The sequence below is a fragment of the Tachyglossus aculeatus genome, chromosome 15 (assembly GCF_015852505.1).
Source record: "Tachyglossus aculeatus isolate mTacAcu1 chromosome 15, mTacAcu1.pri, whole genome shotgun sequence".
Lineage (NCBI taxonomy): Eukaryota > Metazoa > Chordata > Mammalia > Monotremata > Tachyglossidae > Tachyglossus > Tachyglossus aculeatus.
The window spans coordinates 5,684,940-5,702,339 of record NC_052080.1 but is presented as its reverse complement, the minus strand read 5'-3'; the positions used below and the strand labels follow the sequence as shown (position 1 = coordinate 5,702,339).

The 17,400-nt window shown below is 44.0% G+C and overlaps 1 protein-coding gene across 3 annotated transcripts in view; it reads left to right on the top strand.

The window, feature by feature from the left end:
• The window catches only part of BEND2 (BEN domain containing 2), a 31,109-nt gene extending 14,605 nt beyond the window's left edge, over window positions 1-16,504 (top strand). The window contains exons 4-11 of one of the 3 annotated variants that reach the window (XM_038757323.1): window positions 574-619; window positions 2,965-3,069; window positions 4,108-4,633; window positions 5,543-5,743; window positions 7,977-8,098; window positions 10,136-10,355; window positions 11,177-11,380; window positions 13,924-16,504. In XM_038757323.1, the coding sequence (XP_038613251.1) occupies window positions 574-619; window positions 2,965-3,069; window positions 4,108-4,633; window positions 5,543-5,743; window positions 7,977-8,098; window positions 10,136-10,355; window positions 11,177-11,380; window positions 13,924-14,156 (1,657 nt within the window). In that variant the 3' untranslated portion in view covers window positions 14,157-16,504. Of the gene's footprint in view, window positions 1-564; window positions 620-2,964; window positions 3,070-4,107; window positions 4,634-5,542; window positions 5,744-7,976; window positions 8,099-10,135; window positions 10,356-11,176; window positions 11,381-13,923 lie in introns of all 3 variants that reach the window. The other 2 variants (XM_038757322.1, XM_038757321.1) reach the window with 2 other exon arrangements.
• Window positions 16,505-17,400: the final 896 nt, after the last annotated feature.

Genomic DNA, 17,400 nt, shown 5'->3' with positions numbered 1-17,400 from the left:
CAGTGCCTGGAACATAGTAAGTGCTTATCAAATACCATAAAAAAACTGCTCAGGTTTGACTCTCTCATTCTATGTAATAGCACCCGATCCACTTCTGTCCAAGATGGTAGCATGCTCACCCACCCATAGTGCCATTTATGCATAAGCTGTCCACTTGGCTTTTTTACCCCTGAAAACAAGTGGGTTAAAGGGATTCCCCTCTCAGCCTAACCTTGCATACAATCGCAAGGTGGACGCCACTTCTTGTGATGTGTCCCTAAGCAATACTCAGACTAAATTCCTGTCCATTTGGTTCTGGGGTTGCAGGAAAGGGAGAAAGGCCACCTCTAGGTTGGAGAGCCAGAGGAAGCCCGTTTGAAAATGGCACGGTTAGTACGGCCGTATTGCTCAGAAACAAAGATGATTAACCAGGGGAGGTGGCAGAGGGAGCTGTATTGGGGCTCATCAAAAACGTAGCAATTTGGATAATTGTACTGCAACACTCACCGCCGAAGCCACTAGCCTCTTTCCACCTTCTTTTCTTCCCTCTCTTCTTCTCCCCCCTCCTCCCTCATCTTCATCAAGTGCTGCCAGGACTAGAAGAGAAGGCAGACTTCAAAACAGAAAGAGCAAAAACAAGGTCTGTTTTTTTGTTTTCTCCCTGGCTATCGGTGTCTCTCCCTCTGTCTCTTCCTTGGTATCTCTCCTGACTTCTAACCTCCTAACGCTTCCTGTGGCTGATGCTCCAGTGATCTCGGGCGCCCGTTACGCTCAGCAAGTTTGACTTCTTATGGAAAGGGGGATTGAGGATGTCAATTAAGAAAGAAGTCAGGGATGAATAGTAGTAATAATAGCAGTAGTAATAGTAACTATGAAGCGCTTACCATGTGCAGAGCACGGAAGTAAGCACTGGGCAAGAATTCAGAGATGGGAATTCGACATGGCTCCTGTCCCTCAGGGAGCTTAAATCTAAGAAGAGAGAAGAAATATTGAGTTATGAGTCACATACTAATAATGTATGGAGAAATACCAGATTTGATTTTAACCCAGAAGCATCGAATCTTTGAGAGGTCATTTCAAATTTAGGATCATCTTGGTTTCAGAGTAATATGGAAGCCAGTTGGCTGCAGTATTCAAGCTCTCCTGGATCCTACAATGAATTGAGGATTTCCCATTTTTCTTGCGGGAATGGTGTTCCTTCCTTAGGGTTACTAGCTCCGTGTCCTTCCTACCTTGGTTGGAGTCCCTTCCAACGTGTAGCTAAACTGTCTCAGATGGTTGTTTTTTTTTTTTTTTTTTTAACGTTAGCAGTAGCTCAGGGTTAGGGTAATCTGAAAAAAGTTTTTCCTTTTAAATGTCCATCCATCAAAGGAGTGCCCAGAGAACCTGTTACTCTAAAATACGTCGGGTGGCCTGACCTTCTTTCCATTACCCCGAGAAAGTAAATGTATGTATGCTTTTCAGTTCCTCTTACTCACAGTGTGACGGGTCATGATTAGTGGGGCTCTCCATTTGGTTTTTTGAAAGTGTTTCCTCATGGAACTGACCACTATTACATGTGTCCACCAGAAGGCCTTGAACTACGAATCGGAAAGTTTCACAGTAATTTTTTTGGGCCCATTAGATGTGGGAAAATACCTCTAAGTTCTGGTTTTGGGTCCGCAACAAAGGCTCTGAAACGGTCCCGTATCAGATCTGAAGCTGCCAAGGGATGATGGGTCAGACTCCTTTATTATGCCGGTCTGAAAACCAGAACTGGTGGGGCTCTTTGAGGTGTCCAAACAAGCTTCCTCTCCCCACTTACTTCCCCTCCAGTGAAGTTGTCCTCACTTCTGTACCCCTTCCCTTTGTAATTATCCATCAACCAGAAATATTTACTGAGGGTCAACTGTGTGCAGATCACCATACTAAGTCCTTGGCTGAGTGCTATTGAGTTTAGTAGATGTGATCCCTTCCCTTGAGGAGTTTCCATCCTAGTTGAGGAGAGAGACACTAAATTAGTTTTCAGACCAGAGGAAAGAGGAGCGTGACTATGTCTGTAGGCGAAAGAGTGCTCAAGAGAGTATTTGCAAAAGTGCTACAGGTGGTTGAGAAGAGTGTGTCGACAATGGCAGAGAAGAAAGTGAGGCACAATCTATACGTTAGCTGGAGAAAACCGAAGGGTGCTCACTGGGGCGAATTGGGAGAGGGAAGACAGCGGAAAATGAAGGGAAGAAACTTCCCGCCACCACCTCCCATTAAACCTAGGTACTCTGCAGTCTTAAAAGAAAAAAGAAAGTGTCTTGAGTGTAAATCAATATTAATCAAGACCGTGAACATTGTTTCTTTGAATGGATATCCCTGGGATTTGGAGGCAAGGAAATATTTTTCAGATTCTAATCTCAGGCATATTTCTTAGAGGAATTAATAAGACTCTAGTATCTACTCCCTGAATGGCTCAATACCTTTGACTTTGCCGGTTTTGCTAACTTTATTTAGGATTAAGGGAATCGCTTGCTTTCCGCCTTGATTTTTTTCACCAATAAATAGATGAATGAATTTATTAAGATCTGTTTTGAGGCAGGCAAACCTGGTTTAAATGGATTTAACCTTGAAAAATATGAAGCGTGAAAGTGACAGGTTTTACCTGTAAATAAGTTCCTTTTTCTAATTAGAAAATCTCTGTTTCCTACTCTATGCATTTAAAAGCGGTTTCCGTGGAGGAGGTTAAGAAAATGAAAGCCGTGTGTGTGTGTGTCTGTCTCAAGATGTTTTAGTTCCTTCAATCCAATTTGTTATTCGGTCATTAACTTGATGCGTCAGTGTTTTGGCACACTGACCTACATTGGTCACTTTTAAGAGATCTTTCAGTGCCTTCATGCAGGAGGCTACTGTGGCCTAACAAAGGAACCTCCATTTCTTGTGTTAGCTTCATTTAGATGTAATGGAAGTCGCATTTGCTTTCCTTTTGAATATCCTAACCGAACACCCATTTTAATACACTAGGCTATGTATGATGCTATTCAGAGGCTGGATAAGAAGTTTGACCTACTTCAAGGCAAAGTTTCAGAAATGCAACGCGCCAGGGTGAAACCACTGCTGCTCAAGCCCGTGAGTGTTGGAATTACTGTAAACCTCTGCGACCTGGTTTTTCTCTCTCTTGAGGCTAGAAGTGTCCAGGAAACCAATGACCATTTCTGACTCTGGTAGAGTCTAGCTACTGGCCTGTGTGGTCAGTCAATCTCGGTCAGAACCGAGATCCTGGAAACTGGCAGCCAAAGGAGATAAACGGACCAGGCAAGCACTTAAATTGGGCTAAGATGTGAAGCAGTTTGATCCGGGTTCTGGACCTGGTTCTCATCCTGGCTCTGCCACTTGTCTGCTGGGTGACCACGGGTAAGTCACTTAACTTCTCTGTGCCTCATTAAGGGAATTAATTCTGTGAGCCCCATGTAGGACTTGGACTGTGTCGAAACTGATTAGCTTGTTTTCATTCAGTCATATTTATTGAGTGCTTACTCGCTACAAAGTAATGTACTAAGCATTTGGGAGGGTACAATAATAATAATAATAATAATAATGTCATTTATTAAGCGCTTACTATGTGCAAAGCACTGTTCGAAGCTCTGGGGAGGTTACAAGGTGATCAGGTTTTCCCACAGAGGGCTCACAGTCTTAATCTCCATTTTACAGATGAGGTAACTGAGGCCCAGAGAAGTTAAGTGACTTGCCCAAAGTCCCACAGCTGACAATTGGCGGACCCGGGGTTTGAACCCATGACCTCTGACTCCAAAGCCCGTGCTCTTTCCACTGAGCCGCACTGCTTCTCTAGCAACACAACAATAAACAGACATATTCCCTGCCACTGTGTCTGGCACATAGTAATCACTTAACAAATACCATTTAAAAAAACAAAACACACACACACATTCTCTCTCTCTCTCTTTCTTTCTCTCTCTCACTCACTCTCTCTGCATTAAACATATGGGGCAGGGGCGGGATAAAAGCTAACCATAGGGTGGGTCAGAACGTTGCAGTTAGGGGAACATACTGCTGCTGGAGACACTTTTGGTACTTCATGAAAATTTTCTCTTCCTTCCCCCCCGCCCCAGAGTTGGTTAATGCTGATTTTGTCCTCTATCATTTCAGAGACCGGTTGGCTTCACCTACAGAAGTTCTAATCCTATCCCACATGGAAAAATCCGAGTACAGAAACCAATGACAAGGGAATCCAGCCTCTCGCTCGCTCCACCCGAACAGGGAAGCAACAGCTTGCCTAAGATGTTGGGGCCACAGAAGAGCCACGTCCAGACCAACTCCGCAGGAAAATCTGTTCAGCCACCCCAGGTGCCAGAAATGCAGCAACCAGCCCACAGGCAAAGCCCACCCCTTCCCACCATTGTTTCCACGCATTCGTTACAGCCCCCGTACATGGCCGTCAATCAAATATCCGACCTTCCCACGCCACCCAACTTAGTGAACCTGGTGATGGAAAGCGCTGGCAAAACTGCTTCATCTGCCATGAGTTCCCCGCTGGTCTCTTCAGTGATGCCAACCCAACCAGAAACCAGCCTGGGGAGGAACGCCATAATGATGAATCGCCTACCTTCACCGGAAAGCGCCAGCGTCGCTAAAGAGATGCCTTCCTCTTCGGTCTGCATCAATCCTAGTTTCGGTGAGTTATAAACGACGTTGGTTACAAGGAAAGAGTACTTTTTAATCCATCAATCAGTGGTATTTATTGAGCACTGAACTAAGCGCATGGGAGAGTACAGAACAACAGAGTTGGTAGATGGGTTCCCTGCCCATCAGGAGCTTACAGTCTAGAGGGGGAGACGGACATTAAAATGTAGTACGGATACGTACGTGAGCGCTGTGGGGCTGAGAGTGGGGTGGATAGCAAGTGCTCAAAAAGGCGTAGATACAAGTGCACAGGTGACCCAAAAAAGAAGGGGAACTAGAGGATTTGAGGGCTTAATTGGGGAGGAGAGAGTTGGGGAAATGAGGGGTTAACTGAGGAAGGCCTCTCAGGAGGAGATGTGACTTTCATTAAGGATTTGAAGGTGGGCTCTGGCACGTGTGAAGAGGGAGGGAGTTGCAGACGTTAAGGAGGACATAGGAGATAGAAGGGAGCGAGCTTATTTAGTGCCTTAAAGCTGATGGGAAGGAGTTTTTGTTTGATGCAGAGAAGGATGGGCAACCACTGGAGGTTGTTGAGGAATGGGGAGCCGTGGACCGAATGGTTCTTAGGAAAAATGATCCAGGCAGGAGAGTGGAGTGAGGACTGGAGCGGGGAAAGACAAGAGACAGAGAGGTCAACAAGGAGGCCGCTGCAGTAGTCAAGGAGGGATAGGATAACTGCCTGGATCAAACTTGCAGTTGGGATGGAAAGGAAACCAAAGAGAAATCAGATGGGAAGAGTGAAATCAGCTCAGAGAAAAAGAAAATAGCATTTTAGATACTTCTAGCCGGGGAATTGTTCATTCCACCCATTTTTGAGCCTCCCCCTGCCCCTCGTTTTTGTTTTTTTTAAAAAAGCAGATCTGTTTTTCAATTCTCCTCCCGATGTTTTTGTTTTTCCAAGAGTATGTCGGCGATCCAAAGAGAAATGTAAAAGTTCTCGGGACGTATCTGATGAAAGCTCGGCAAAAGACGAAGCCCAAATACGCAGCCCGTTACCTGGTGCGCGTTTTGTTCCCCAAAGAAACCCTTCTCTGTAGCGTAATGGGTGTCAGCGCGCGGGGTCGCCGGCCGCTGGACCCCAACAAAGTGGCTGCAATAAGAGGTAAAGTAGGATGATTTCATTTCTCGTAGCCAAAGCGATCAGTAATGAGTAGTACCGTCAAAAATCTACTTGGAGAAATGTCCGGGTCAGTCAGTCAACCAATCGTATTTATTGAGCGCTTACTCTGTTCAGGGTACTGTTCTGAGCGCTCAGGAGAGGACACTACAACAGATTCGGCAGACACGTCCCCCGTCTATAATGAGCTTGTGGTCTACAGGGGGAGACTGGTATTAATATGAATCCATAAGTGACTTTTAATATATAATTGCAAGATAGAAATCACAAATCATCTACTTCAGTTGCACAGTGAACCGATACAAAGCATTTTTTTTAGGACACTTCCTGCGGAAAGTTCCCAAGCATAGTGCCAAAATTAGGCAGTGCCAAAGTTTATGAAATTGATGTGGGGCCTGAACAGGATGATTAAAACATACTCAATTTCCACTGCTAAGTGGACAAGCCGTCCTCTCGGGTAGAGGAGAGTCTGAGATGGGCTCAATCATCATCATCCTCCTCAATGGTATTTATTGAACACTTGCTGTGTGCAGAGCATTGTACTAAGCGTTGGGGAGAGTACAGTACAGTAGAGTTCGGAGAAACACTCCCTGCCCACGGTGAGCTTACCGTCTTGAAGGGGAGACGGACATTGATATAAATAGGTAATCTGTAATAAATAATTTATAGATATGTATGTCAGTGCCTTGGGGTAAGGGTGGGGTGAAATCTCCCTGGGGATTCGATGCTGGCAGTGCCAGCATCCCACACAGCAGAGCGTAGAGTGCAGCTGGCTAGGCATGCCTTGCAGCAGAATCAATCGATCAATCAATCAATCATATTTATTGAGCGCTTACTGTGTGCACAGCACTGTACTAAGCGCTTGGGAAGTACAAGTGGGCAACATATAGAGACAGTCCCTACCCAACAGTGGGCTCACAGTCTAGAAGGGGGAGACAGAGAACAAAACCAAACATATTAACAAAATAAAATAAATAGAATAGATATGTACAAGTAAAATAAATAAATAGATAGAGTAATAAATATGTACAAACATATATACATATATACAGGTGCAAATATATATATTTGCAGAAGGCAAATTCTCTGAAGGTTAAAATAGAAGTTGATTATCCAAGGGACGTCCGGGGGTTAAAACTCCTGTCACTGTCATTTCACCCTCTGGATCAGCTTCAGTGAAGTGTTTTAATGATAACAATAATAATGATGGCATTTATTAAGCGCTTACTATGTGCAAAGCACTGTTCTAAGCGCTGGGGAGCTTACAAGGTGGTCAGGTTGTCCCATGGGGGTTCACAGTCTTCATCCCCATTTTACAGATGAGGTCACCGAGGCACAGAGAAGTGAAGTGACTTGCCCAAAGTCACACAGCTGATAATTAGCGGAGCCGGGATTTGAACCCATGACCTCTGACTCCAAAGCCCGTGCTCTTTCCACTGAGCCACGCTGCTTCTCTAAGCTGCTTCTCTAAGTTTTAGTATAGAAGCAGCGTGGCTCCGTGGAAAGAGCACAGGCTTGGGAGTCAGAGGTCGTGCGTTCAAATCCCGGCTCCAACTGCTTGTCAGCTGTGTGACTTTGGGCAAGTCACTTCACTTCTCTGTGCCTCAGTTCCCTCATCTGTAAAATGGGGATTAAGACTGTGAGCCCCGCGTGGGGCAACCTGAACGTCTGTATCCTCCCCAGCTCTTAGAACAGTGCTTTGCACATAGTAAGCGCTTAACAAATGCCATTATTATTATTATTATAGTAGGTCTTTTTTTATGGTATTTAAGTGCTTACTATGTGTCAAACTATATGTTGCCGACTTGTACTTCCCAAGCGCTTAGTACAGTGCTCTGCACACAGTAAGTGCTCAATAAATACGACTGAATGAATGAATAAATGAAACTAAGCACACTGGTGTAGGTACAAGTGAATTATGTCGGACACAGTCTCTGTCCCTCATGGGGCTCACACTCTAAGTAGAAGGAAGAACGGGTATTTTATCCCCATTTTACAGTTGAGGAAACTAAGGTACAGAGAAGTTAATTGACTTACCCAAGGACAAGAAATTGGCAGAGCTGGAATTAGAACTCAGGTCCTCCAACTCCCAGGCCCCGTGCTCTTTCCTCACTGCTTCTCCATGATTCCGAGGCCTCCCAGAAAGGTCATTTCTGTTCCAGATGTGGTTGTGTTCTTGAGATACCTTAAAAAGAGAGAACTTCTTTTCTTCCTGTAGAATTTCTTGCAACTTTTTTCCCAAATTATGATTTGAGTGAATACGGAAGAGACTGGAAAACCTGCATCACTAATGTCAATGCTATGATTCGCTGTTTGTGCTGCGAAACCAAAATACGGACAGTAAGTGACTTTTGAGTTTAAAACATTTCTCACTGTTATTCATGTGGTAGGAAGTGCGTCTCTCACAATCATAATAATAATTGTGGTATTTGTTCATTCAGTTGTATTTATTGAGCGCTTACTGTTTGCAGAACATTGTACTGAGCGCTTGGAACGTACAATTCGGCAACAAATAGAGACAATCCCGACCCAACAACGGGCTCACGGTCTAGAAGGCGGCTCACAGGCTTGTGCCAGGCATTGTACTAAGCGCTGAGGTGGTTACAAGCTTACTGGGTTCGACACAGTCCCTGTCCCACAGTCTCATGAGGTAACTGAGGCACAGAGAAGTCAAGTGACTTGCCCAGGGTCACACAGCAGACAAGTGTAGATCTGAGATTAGAACCCGTGACCTTCCGTCTCCCAGGCCCGTGCTCTATCCATTATGCCATGCTGCTTCTCCATGGATTTCAGTAGAGAAGAATGGCAGGATGCAGCTCTCCAGCTCCAAAATAAAAATATTCCGAGGCCAAGATCAAACCTCACAGAAGAGTCGCCATGATTAATCAGTGTTGGTAGAATATCAGTCCCAGCCCTGATAATTACAAAACACAAGAAGTGTCCCTTTTGATCATGGCTGTGTCATCACCTGTAGGACCAGGATTAGTGATATTTCCCGTTTAAAATCCTTCCTCCAACATTGAAAATGTTGCTCTTCTGGCATTTTATGAAAGAGCCTGTAGTTCAGTTATCAAGAAGGGAAGGGGTGGGATAAATCCCGGCTCTTGCCTGTCAACTCATTCCGGCCAGACCCGAGAAACAGTTGTGTGGGAGAAAGTGAAGCAAAGCTGACATGCTTTACTATTAGGAGGGTGGGCAAACCCAGTGGGAGCCATAGAGAATAATGATGATAATAATAACAATAGAAATGATAACTGGCATTTTTTAAGTATCTACAATGTGCCAAGCTCTGTACAAAGCACTGGGGTAGATGTAGTCCATGCAAATCGGGGACAGTCCTGTCCATATGGTCTGAGGAGGCGAGAGAATAGGTAGTGAATCCCCATTTTTATAAATGAGGACATGGAGACCCAGAGAAGTCAAGTGACTTGCCTGTCAAGTGATAAACAGCAGGCAAGTAGCCAGGACAGGAACTGCATCCAACCTGACTAATTTGTACCTTCCCCAGCGCTTAGAACAGTGCTTGACACAGTGAGCGCTTAATAAAATTAAAGAAAAAAAGGTGGCAGAGCCCAGGATTAGAACCCAGGTCCTCCAACTCTCAGGTCTGTGCTCTTTCCGCTAGGCCTCTCAGCTTCTCTAGTGGGTTGTGACTGCCCCTAGAATCCTGTCCTGTCACCCCAGACAGTAGAGTCGTTTTCAGCTCCACCATAAGCATTGCCTTGTACTAAACGTTGGCGTTTATTGCTCTATTTATTTTACTTGTACATATTTACTATTCTATTTATTTTATTAATGATGTGTATATAGCTATAATTATATTTATTCTGATGGTATTGACACCTCTCTACTTGTTTTGTTGTTTGTCTCCCCCTTCTAGACTGTGAGCCCGTTGTTGGGTAGGGACCGTCTCTATATGTTGCCAACTTGTACTTCCCAAGTGCGTAGTACAGTGCTCTGCACACAGTAAGCGCTCAATAAATATGATTGAATGAATGAATAAATGAATGAGATAGAACCAAATCACAAGACACATCCTCTTCCCATAAGGAGCTTGCGCTCTAAAAGGGGCGACAAGACGTATTATCGAATATGCAGATATCCGTAAATCCATAAATCAGTGACAAGTACATGAGTATAAGAGGCGACCGAAGGGCTGATGAGAATCAGGGCGCTTCTGGGTTCGGGCTTTTTGCGACCACCCATCTCTGCCTCGCGGATCTGCCTTGGTTCCTTCCGGCTTTGTCCCCCAACTCCTTCAGGCACAATTTTTCGGCCCCCAGGACGGAAGGACAAACAAATGTCACTCCCCCGCCCCTCACCCCCTCCGGGATCACGCGTCACAGAGCTTCCTCTAACCCCGGCTTTGTGCTGCAGGAGAAAGGCGAGGGCAAAAATAAAGTCGCCCGCACCCCGGATCCGACGATATGCGTGGACCTGAGTTACAGCGAGGAAGATGAAGTCACTTCTCAGTCAGCCTTGAAGACGACCACCTCGGCCAAAGCCACGCCTCGAAACGCGGCCTGGGACGGTAACGCCTTCCCGGAAGTGTTTCAGCCGCCTCCATCCAACAAAATGCAGTCGTTGGAACCCATGGGTGAGATTCAGCTGTTCCAGAACATTAATCGCAGCTCATCGACTGATTGAAATCCCAGGGTTTCATTCAGAAAGGATCGTTCCGCTCCGCTCCTCTCTTCTCCCCTCTCCCCTCATTCATTCATTCAGTCGTATTTACTGAACGCTTATCGTATGCAGAGCCCTGTCCTAAGTGCTTGGGAGAATACAGTAGAACATTAAACAGATACATTCCCTGCCCACAACAAATTTACATTCTACAGTCCCTTCCCCTCTCCTCTCCTCCCACCTTCCTTACTGTCCTCTTGCTACTAGGAAGCTGTGTCACAGTGTGATGACCTGATCGCAAGTCGCACGGTAGCCCAGAAATGGTATGGTTTGTTGCACACCAATTGGTGAGCGGTTTCATTTTGTTTGGCTCTTCAACAAAAAACTCCTCCCATAAAGTGAGCAGCACAACAACAGAAGCTTTCCAGCATGTAGTCAGTATGATTTTTGTGTGTGTATTTGTGCAGGTATTCGTATATGCCCTTAATGGGGGAGTAGGAAAGAATGATGAGTTGTAAACCTCCCAGTCAGGGAATCATTTAGAAATCCATCGTTGGGGTAGAGATGGTTTACTAAATAAAATTTTTATTGGCCAACTGTGGCTTTATGTGTAGTATAAGAATGGGTGATATGCAAATCTAATTGGTTCTTGAATTCCACTTCTGTTCTTTTCCCTAGTCTACAAACCTCCCAACTGGACTATGAAATTAAAATCCTGGGTCCGAGGAGGCGTGCTAACTTTGCAAATGAAAAATCCACAGTGAACACGTCTCCCCCTTTGCATTTCGTTTGCAGAACTTCTCGGAAACCCCTGGAGAAACGTTCAGCTCCCCTTTTCGGTCATATATGTGGCGAAGGGGAAGTCCCGGCCGGAGCTGTCGGCCCGGTACCTTATCCGGCACCTCTTCACCGAGGAAGTGTTGGTGAAGAGTAACGTCTATGGAAATCTGGAGCGAGGCATGTGTCCCCTCGACTGTAACAGGATCAATGCTCTCAGAGGTACGTTGGGAGCGACGAGTGAACGTCGCCGATTGTCCCCAGAGACTCAGATGTTAAATTCAACCAGACAGAAGGGCAGAGCAGATTCTCCCTTGGTCATGATGATAATAATAATAATAATGGTATTTTTTAAGCACATACTATGTGCCAGGCACTCTTCTAAATGCTGGGTACAAACAAGATGATAGGGTTCGATACAGTCCCTGTCTCACAGAGGGTTCACAGTCCTAATCCTGATTTTACAGATGAGGGAAATGAGGCCCAGAGAAGTGAAGTGACATGCCCAAGATCACACAGCAGACAAGTGGCAGAGCCGGGATTAGAACCTTTGACCTTTTAACTCCCAGGCCCATGCTCTGTCCACTCGAGAAGCAGCGTGGCTCAGTGGAAAGAGCCTGGGCTTGGGAGTCAGAGGTCATGGGTTCTAATCCCGGCTCTTCCACATGTCTGCTGTGTGACCTTGGGCTAGTCACTTCACTTCTCCGAGCCTCAGTTACCTCATCTGTAAAATGGGGATTGACTGTGAGCCCCACGTGGGACAACCTGATCACCTTATATCCCCTCAGCGCTTAGAACAGTGCTTTGCACATAGTAAGCGCTTAACAAATGCCGTCATCATTATCACTAGGCCATGCTGCTTCTCTGTGATGTGTTCTTGAAATCAGGTAACTAAGCACGATACAGTCTGCATTTTGGTTCTGAATAGGGAGGACAAGCTTGATTTCTGCAAGACTGTCTGGAATTTTATCATCCATCGATTTGGGCTGCACTTTGGGCCCAGGACTTCTTTGAAGAAACCCCAGCTATTGCAGCTTTTGGAACCAACTGTGGTTGGCTGGCCTATTGGCAAAATAAACAAACCCACCAAACGGTTTTTCTCCACTTGAGAACCAAATAAGGGTTTTGTAGCCAAGTAGAAGTAGAATGTAAACCATCTATGCTTCATGGGAGAATGCATGGAGAATACTTTCTGAAAATAATTCCAGGCTTTCAGTTTTTCCAAATGAAGAATTTGGAAATGAGAGGAGTGGGGAAAAACATGACCTATTCCAGGATGAAAAGACTCCTAAATCCATCAGTAGTATTTACTGAGTGCCTACTGTATGCAGAAATTGAAATAATTTACAGAGAGGGAGCTTAAAGAAAAGTGGATCGGTGGATGTGAGTTATCGATCAGATAGTGGGGAACGGGAGTTCACAGGCACAGGAGTGCCAACAGTGGTTGTGAGGCCCACAGATGTTGATTGGGTGAAATTGATATTGCACATTCTTGTCCTTTTTCAATGGAAGGACTTCTAAAAAAATGTTTGAATAACTATTGCCACTTATGTGATTACCAAATGCCCAGTTTGCTAAAAACAGGTTAAAAAAAAAAACCTCTCCCAATCTTACACTTGGTGTGGGAAGCTCAAATTCACACCATTTTATGTGTTGGAGACTGCACCGTGTAGGTGAAGATCCCATGTCTGGAAGTCATGGTGTGAGATTTGGGGCAAGTCATGTAACCTCTCTGGGCCTCAGTTTTCTCATCTGTTTTTTTTTTTTTTTAAAAAAGATTAAGATAGATGTTTTCTAACTGGGATGTACTCTTAAGACCCCAAAACAGTTGGCATTTTAATAATGAATTCTCCCATCATTCAGCAGGATCCGAATGCAGACATGTAGCAGTTTACACAACAGGGCTGTTCCCTCCAGGAACCTCATAGCCTGGAATAAAAAAAAAAACACGTGGGAATTTATACTTCCTTGGAGTCTCTCAGTAGCTGTGTGACCATCTAGTGAGTGGTCCTAGAGTTTCGAGTGATTTGCCCCAGGTCCTCAGGCTGCTCAAAAGATGTGCCGTCTTTCTTTGTGCCCGAGTAATAACAGCTCCTAGATCCCTGCAAGGGTCAGGTCTGGCCGATGGATCTTAAGGCGTAAATTGGGTCCAGGCTTTGCCTCTGGGGCTGCTGACATGTGGATTTGCTTGGTTCCACCCACCAGCGATTGTCAGTTTACAGCTACCGTTATCTCCCATTTGGAAATGGCACAGACGGGGGAATGTAAATTCACTTTATAATGCAGGTGTATGGGCTAATGTATCTGTTACTGCGGTCAGCGGAGTATTTTCCCTACCCGTCTTTCATCTGGAAAGAGTTAGAGAAGCAAACTCACCAGATTGCCTTTCTATTTTAGAGTGATTTGTGTCTGAATGGGATTTACACACTTACTATGTGCCAGTCACTGTATTCATCTCCGAGGTAGATTCAATCCGTCCCAGGACTTAGTACGGTGCCTGGCACATAGTAAGCGCTTAATAAATACCGTAATTATTAACATTATCATTCAAGCTGATCAGGTTGGACATAGTCCGTGGCCCTCATGGACCTCCCAGCCATAATCCCCGTTTTACAGATGAGGAAACTGAGCCCCAGAGAGGTGAAGTGACTTGTCCAAGGTCACGCAGGATTAAAACCCAGGTCCTTCGGACTCCCAGGCGCTTGTTCTATCCAGTAGGCCTCGCTGCATCTCTGTTTGTGGTGTATTTTGTTTTTCCTCATTAGATTTCCTCCAAGAGAACTATCCATCCTTCGATCTCACGGAAACCGGGTACGATTGGAAAGCCTGCGTGGCCGCCATCAACAGTACAATTCGTAGCCTCCGACATGACCACAAGAAGGCCACAACCGGATTCAGAAGGAAAGTTGTACTTACAGCCAGTAGCGACAAGAGCCCTCCCCGGAGCCCTTCCTTGGGAAAACTGCAGGAGAAGGACCCCATTCGCCTCATGGACTAAAACGCTCTTTGTTCGGTTGTCCACACCGCCTTACTCTGGTTCGTGACAAATATTTCTACCCAACGGAAAGGGTAGGGTCCAGCTAGGTGGGTCAACCTTAGGGGCACAGCCTGAGGTCATTCTAAAACCAAAGCCAGGCCGCAAGCCAGAGCCCCCTCTTCGCCATGAGCAGGGCAGCTCAGGTTCATCCGAAAGGTGAAACACTGGAGTATCTTTGGGGTGATTTCTGGCCATTCATTTTGGGGAGCACCTCCTAGCATTCAGATCAGGGACGGTCTTCTCCTCGCCTCGAGGCTGGAGGGCGAGGGCGACCTATGAGAAAGGGGAAAGGTTTAGCGGGAACCCAGCGAGGGTTTCTCAGTCGAGACCTGGATTCCGCCTCTCTGTTAGAAGCAAACCACACAGCCGAGAGTTGAGATTATGACCCACATCAACTATGACTCGATGCCGGATTTTGTTTTTTAAAGCCGCATCATCGCTCTGCTTGGTTTTTCTCTCTTACAACCTTAGAGATACGTAGGCTTGAAGGGCAGGGCCTCTTTTTATTGACTATTACAGTGCCTTACAACTCAGGCATTCAAGTACTTCTTTGAGAAATACCTTTTATCATTTAAAAAGTGCTGATGAAATGCAGATTTTCTTCATCTACACTAGAACCAAGTGAAGGAAAAGTCTTTCTGGAAAATATTTTGTTTCCATTTAATTTTAAGAATTTTTCAGGGAGGCAAGGAAAGGTCTGAGTTCTTACTTTTTTTTCAGGATTATAGTTCAGATCTCTGGGCTACTGCAATGTTTTTCTGTAGGATATTGTTAGTTAAGTACGTGTTAAAAGTTGAAAAAGCAGAAACCTTAATGAGGAGAATTTTGGATATTCTTTAAGAGAAACTTTGTTTTTTAATAAAGCCAGAATGGCTGATTAATTGAAACCCAAAAGAAAATTTCCTCCTTTTTTTTCCTCCCAGTTTAATCCTAATTTAGACTTCCCGCATTTCTCCCCACAACACAAACATGATTTCAGCAGGAATTAAAGTGATATGTCTGGTTGTGAGTGACCATATCCAAACTGCTCCAACTATTTATTGCAGAATTATTCTGTTCCACACAGAAGTGCCCAACAGCGAAGTTAGTTATTCTTTTGGGCCCAGGTAGAATGATTGGATCACTCTGAGAGATCAGGTTCATATGCTGACTTGTAAACAATTTCTAAAAGTCCTGGTAGGCAAACAGATACAAAGTGAACTAAATGTTTTTAGCTTGAAAACACTTACCTCTTCTAGATAAGGGCCTATTTTCAACTGCTCCATAAATTATCCTGTTTCAGAAAATAGACTAAGTTATATCCATATTGTATGAATCCGTCAATTTTAGATAACTAATTCATAAGTCTTGTACATTTCCATAGATTGCTGCCCATATCTAACAGTTTCTTTTAGTTGTAACTCGTACCCTTTTCTGTTCAGAGAAATCCAACCAAATTAATTTTGTAACCATCTTAAATATGATTCTACAGAAAGAAGATAGTTTCTCTCACCGCCATTGATCTGTTTGTATTTATGGCTGTTTGGTTTAGAAAAGTGACCTATTAGTTGAACTTAAAATATTGAAAAGCACTGAAATTGAAAGTGGAGTTTAGTTCAAAGTTTGGTGATTCACAAGGTGGTTTTGAAGTAAAAAGAAGGGAATTTGATTGTGCATAATTAGTAGGTCAGCCAAAGAAGGGGAAATGTGATTAATAAAGAATTATAAGTCTTGTGATTTGTGGAATAGTTTTGAGGCCTTTCTATGTGAACAGTTTGTAGAATAGATATATATTTTCATATTTTTATCATTTTAAGAAACTAAAATAGGTTTGTTCATAGAGTATTTTAATAGTTGAAATATAATTTTCTTGTAGTTTTTGGAAAGATTAACGTATTTAATTAAAAAATATTGGATCGATTACCATGCAAAGGGTCAGGTCCCGGAGTTTGATATTGGCATGAACTTTTCTCTACTAATGACCACAACTGTCTCAGGTGAAAAGGTGAGGTAAATACCCAATGGCTCTAATGAGGAAAAAGTACTTCCTTTGTTCTGAATTGTCTAGGTCGACTGTCTGCACTGAGTTGACTGGATGATTGTTCAGTATTCTGTTTCATTTTTCACGTGTAAGTACATTTGTACTTACAGCAATGCAGCAGAATTGCTGTTTGGGGGCATGGAAATGCATTCTCGGAGAGCACACAGACCAAGAAATGTTGGTTGGTAAAGGCACATTTCTCATCTGTTTGTTTTTTTCTGGATTTCGACCCTGATCATTTGTGAGAAGATGATAACAACAGTATAAAATTCAGAGCTACGCAAATTCATTTAAGAGATTATTTGGTTCTTTACTTGGAAGTGGGCATCTTTTGTGTTGCTTATTTACCTGTCTTTATGTTTAAGAGCTGTCTATGTGAAACCCTGCGTTTGCCCAGAACTTGAAACATTTTAACATGAATATTTTTCAAAATTAACGAAGAAATGAAAGTGATGAATTCAGCAAAAGATAATCAGCTAGTTCATTCCAGAATCCCAAATCAAATACTTCCTGCTTTGTCTTTAATTCCAGGAACAAAGCATGGTTTAGTCCAGGTAGTAAGTGCACGGACTAAAAATAAACAGGTTCTCCATTAGCGTATCTCAACATTTTCCCAAACCGCTAATCCTCTCCTCACTAAAGCAGGGCCTAGCCCCAAACCCACTTGAAAGAGATGTGACAATTAATGAACTAAAAGTTATAATAGCAGGAAAAATTCCTAGGTTGAAAGGTAAACCACAAAATACATCTTGATTAAGATGCAATCGATCACAGCATTTGGAGCAGAATAACAGTTTTCTAGAGCTGTAGTTTTTTGTTTTTGTTTTGTGTTTTTAAGCAAACTATCAGGTGTTTTAGGATAGCCATTCCCCTAAGTCTGAGTTATGGATATGCAAAGCAAAGACCTGTTTTCGGGGTAGATTCTGACTGCCCAAAAAACCTCCCTCCTAATTCTAGGAATCAAGCGGATAATGCGTGAATTGAACTCATTCGTCAGGCAGGTGAACTTAATACACTCAGATCTCAAGCTTTCGCCTGTGTGGAAGGAAAGGCTGGGAAATTCACCCACTTCTCACCAACCAGTGAGTTTGGGTACTTGGACTACCAGAAATTTGAGAAGGAGCTTACTATGTGCCATGCACTGTACTAAAGGTTGGGATAGACAGGGTATCAGGTTGGACCCAC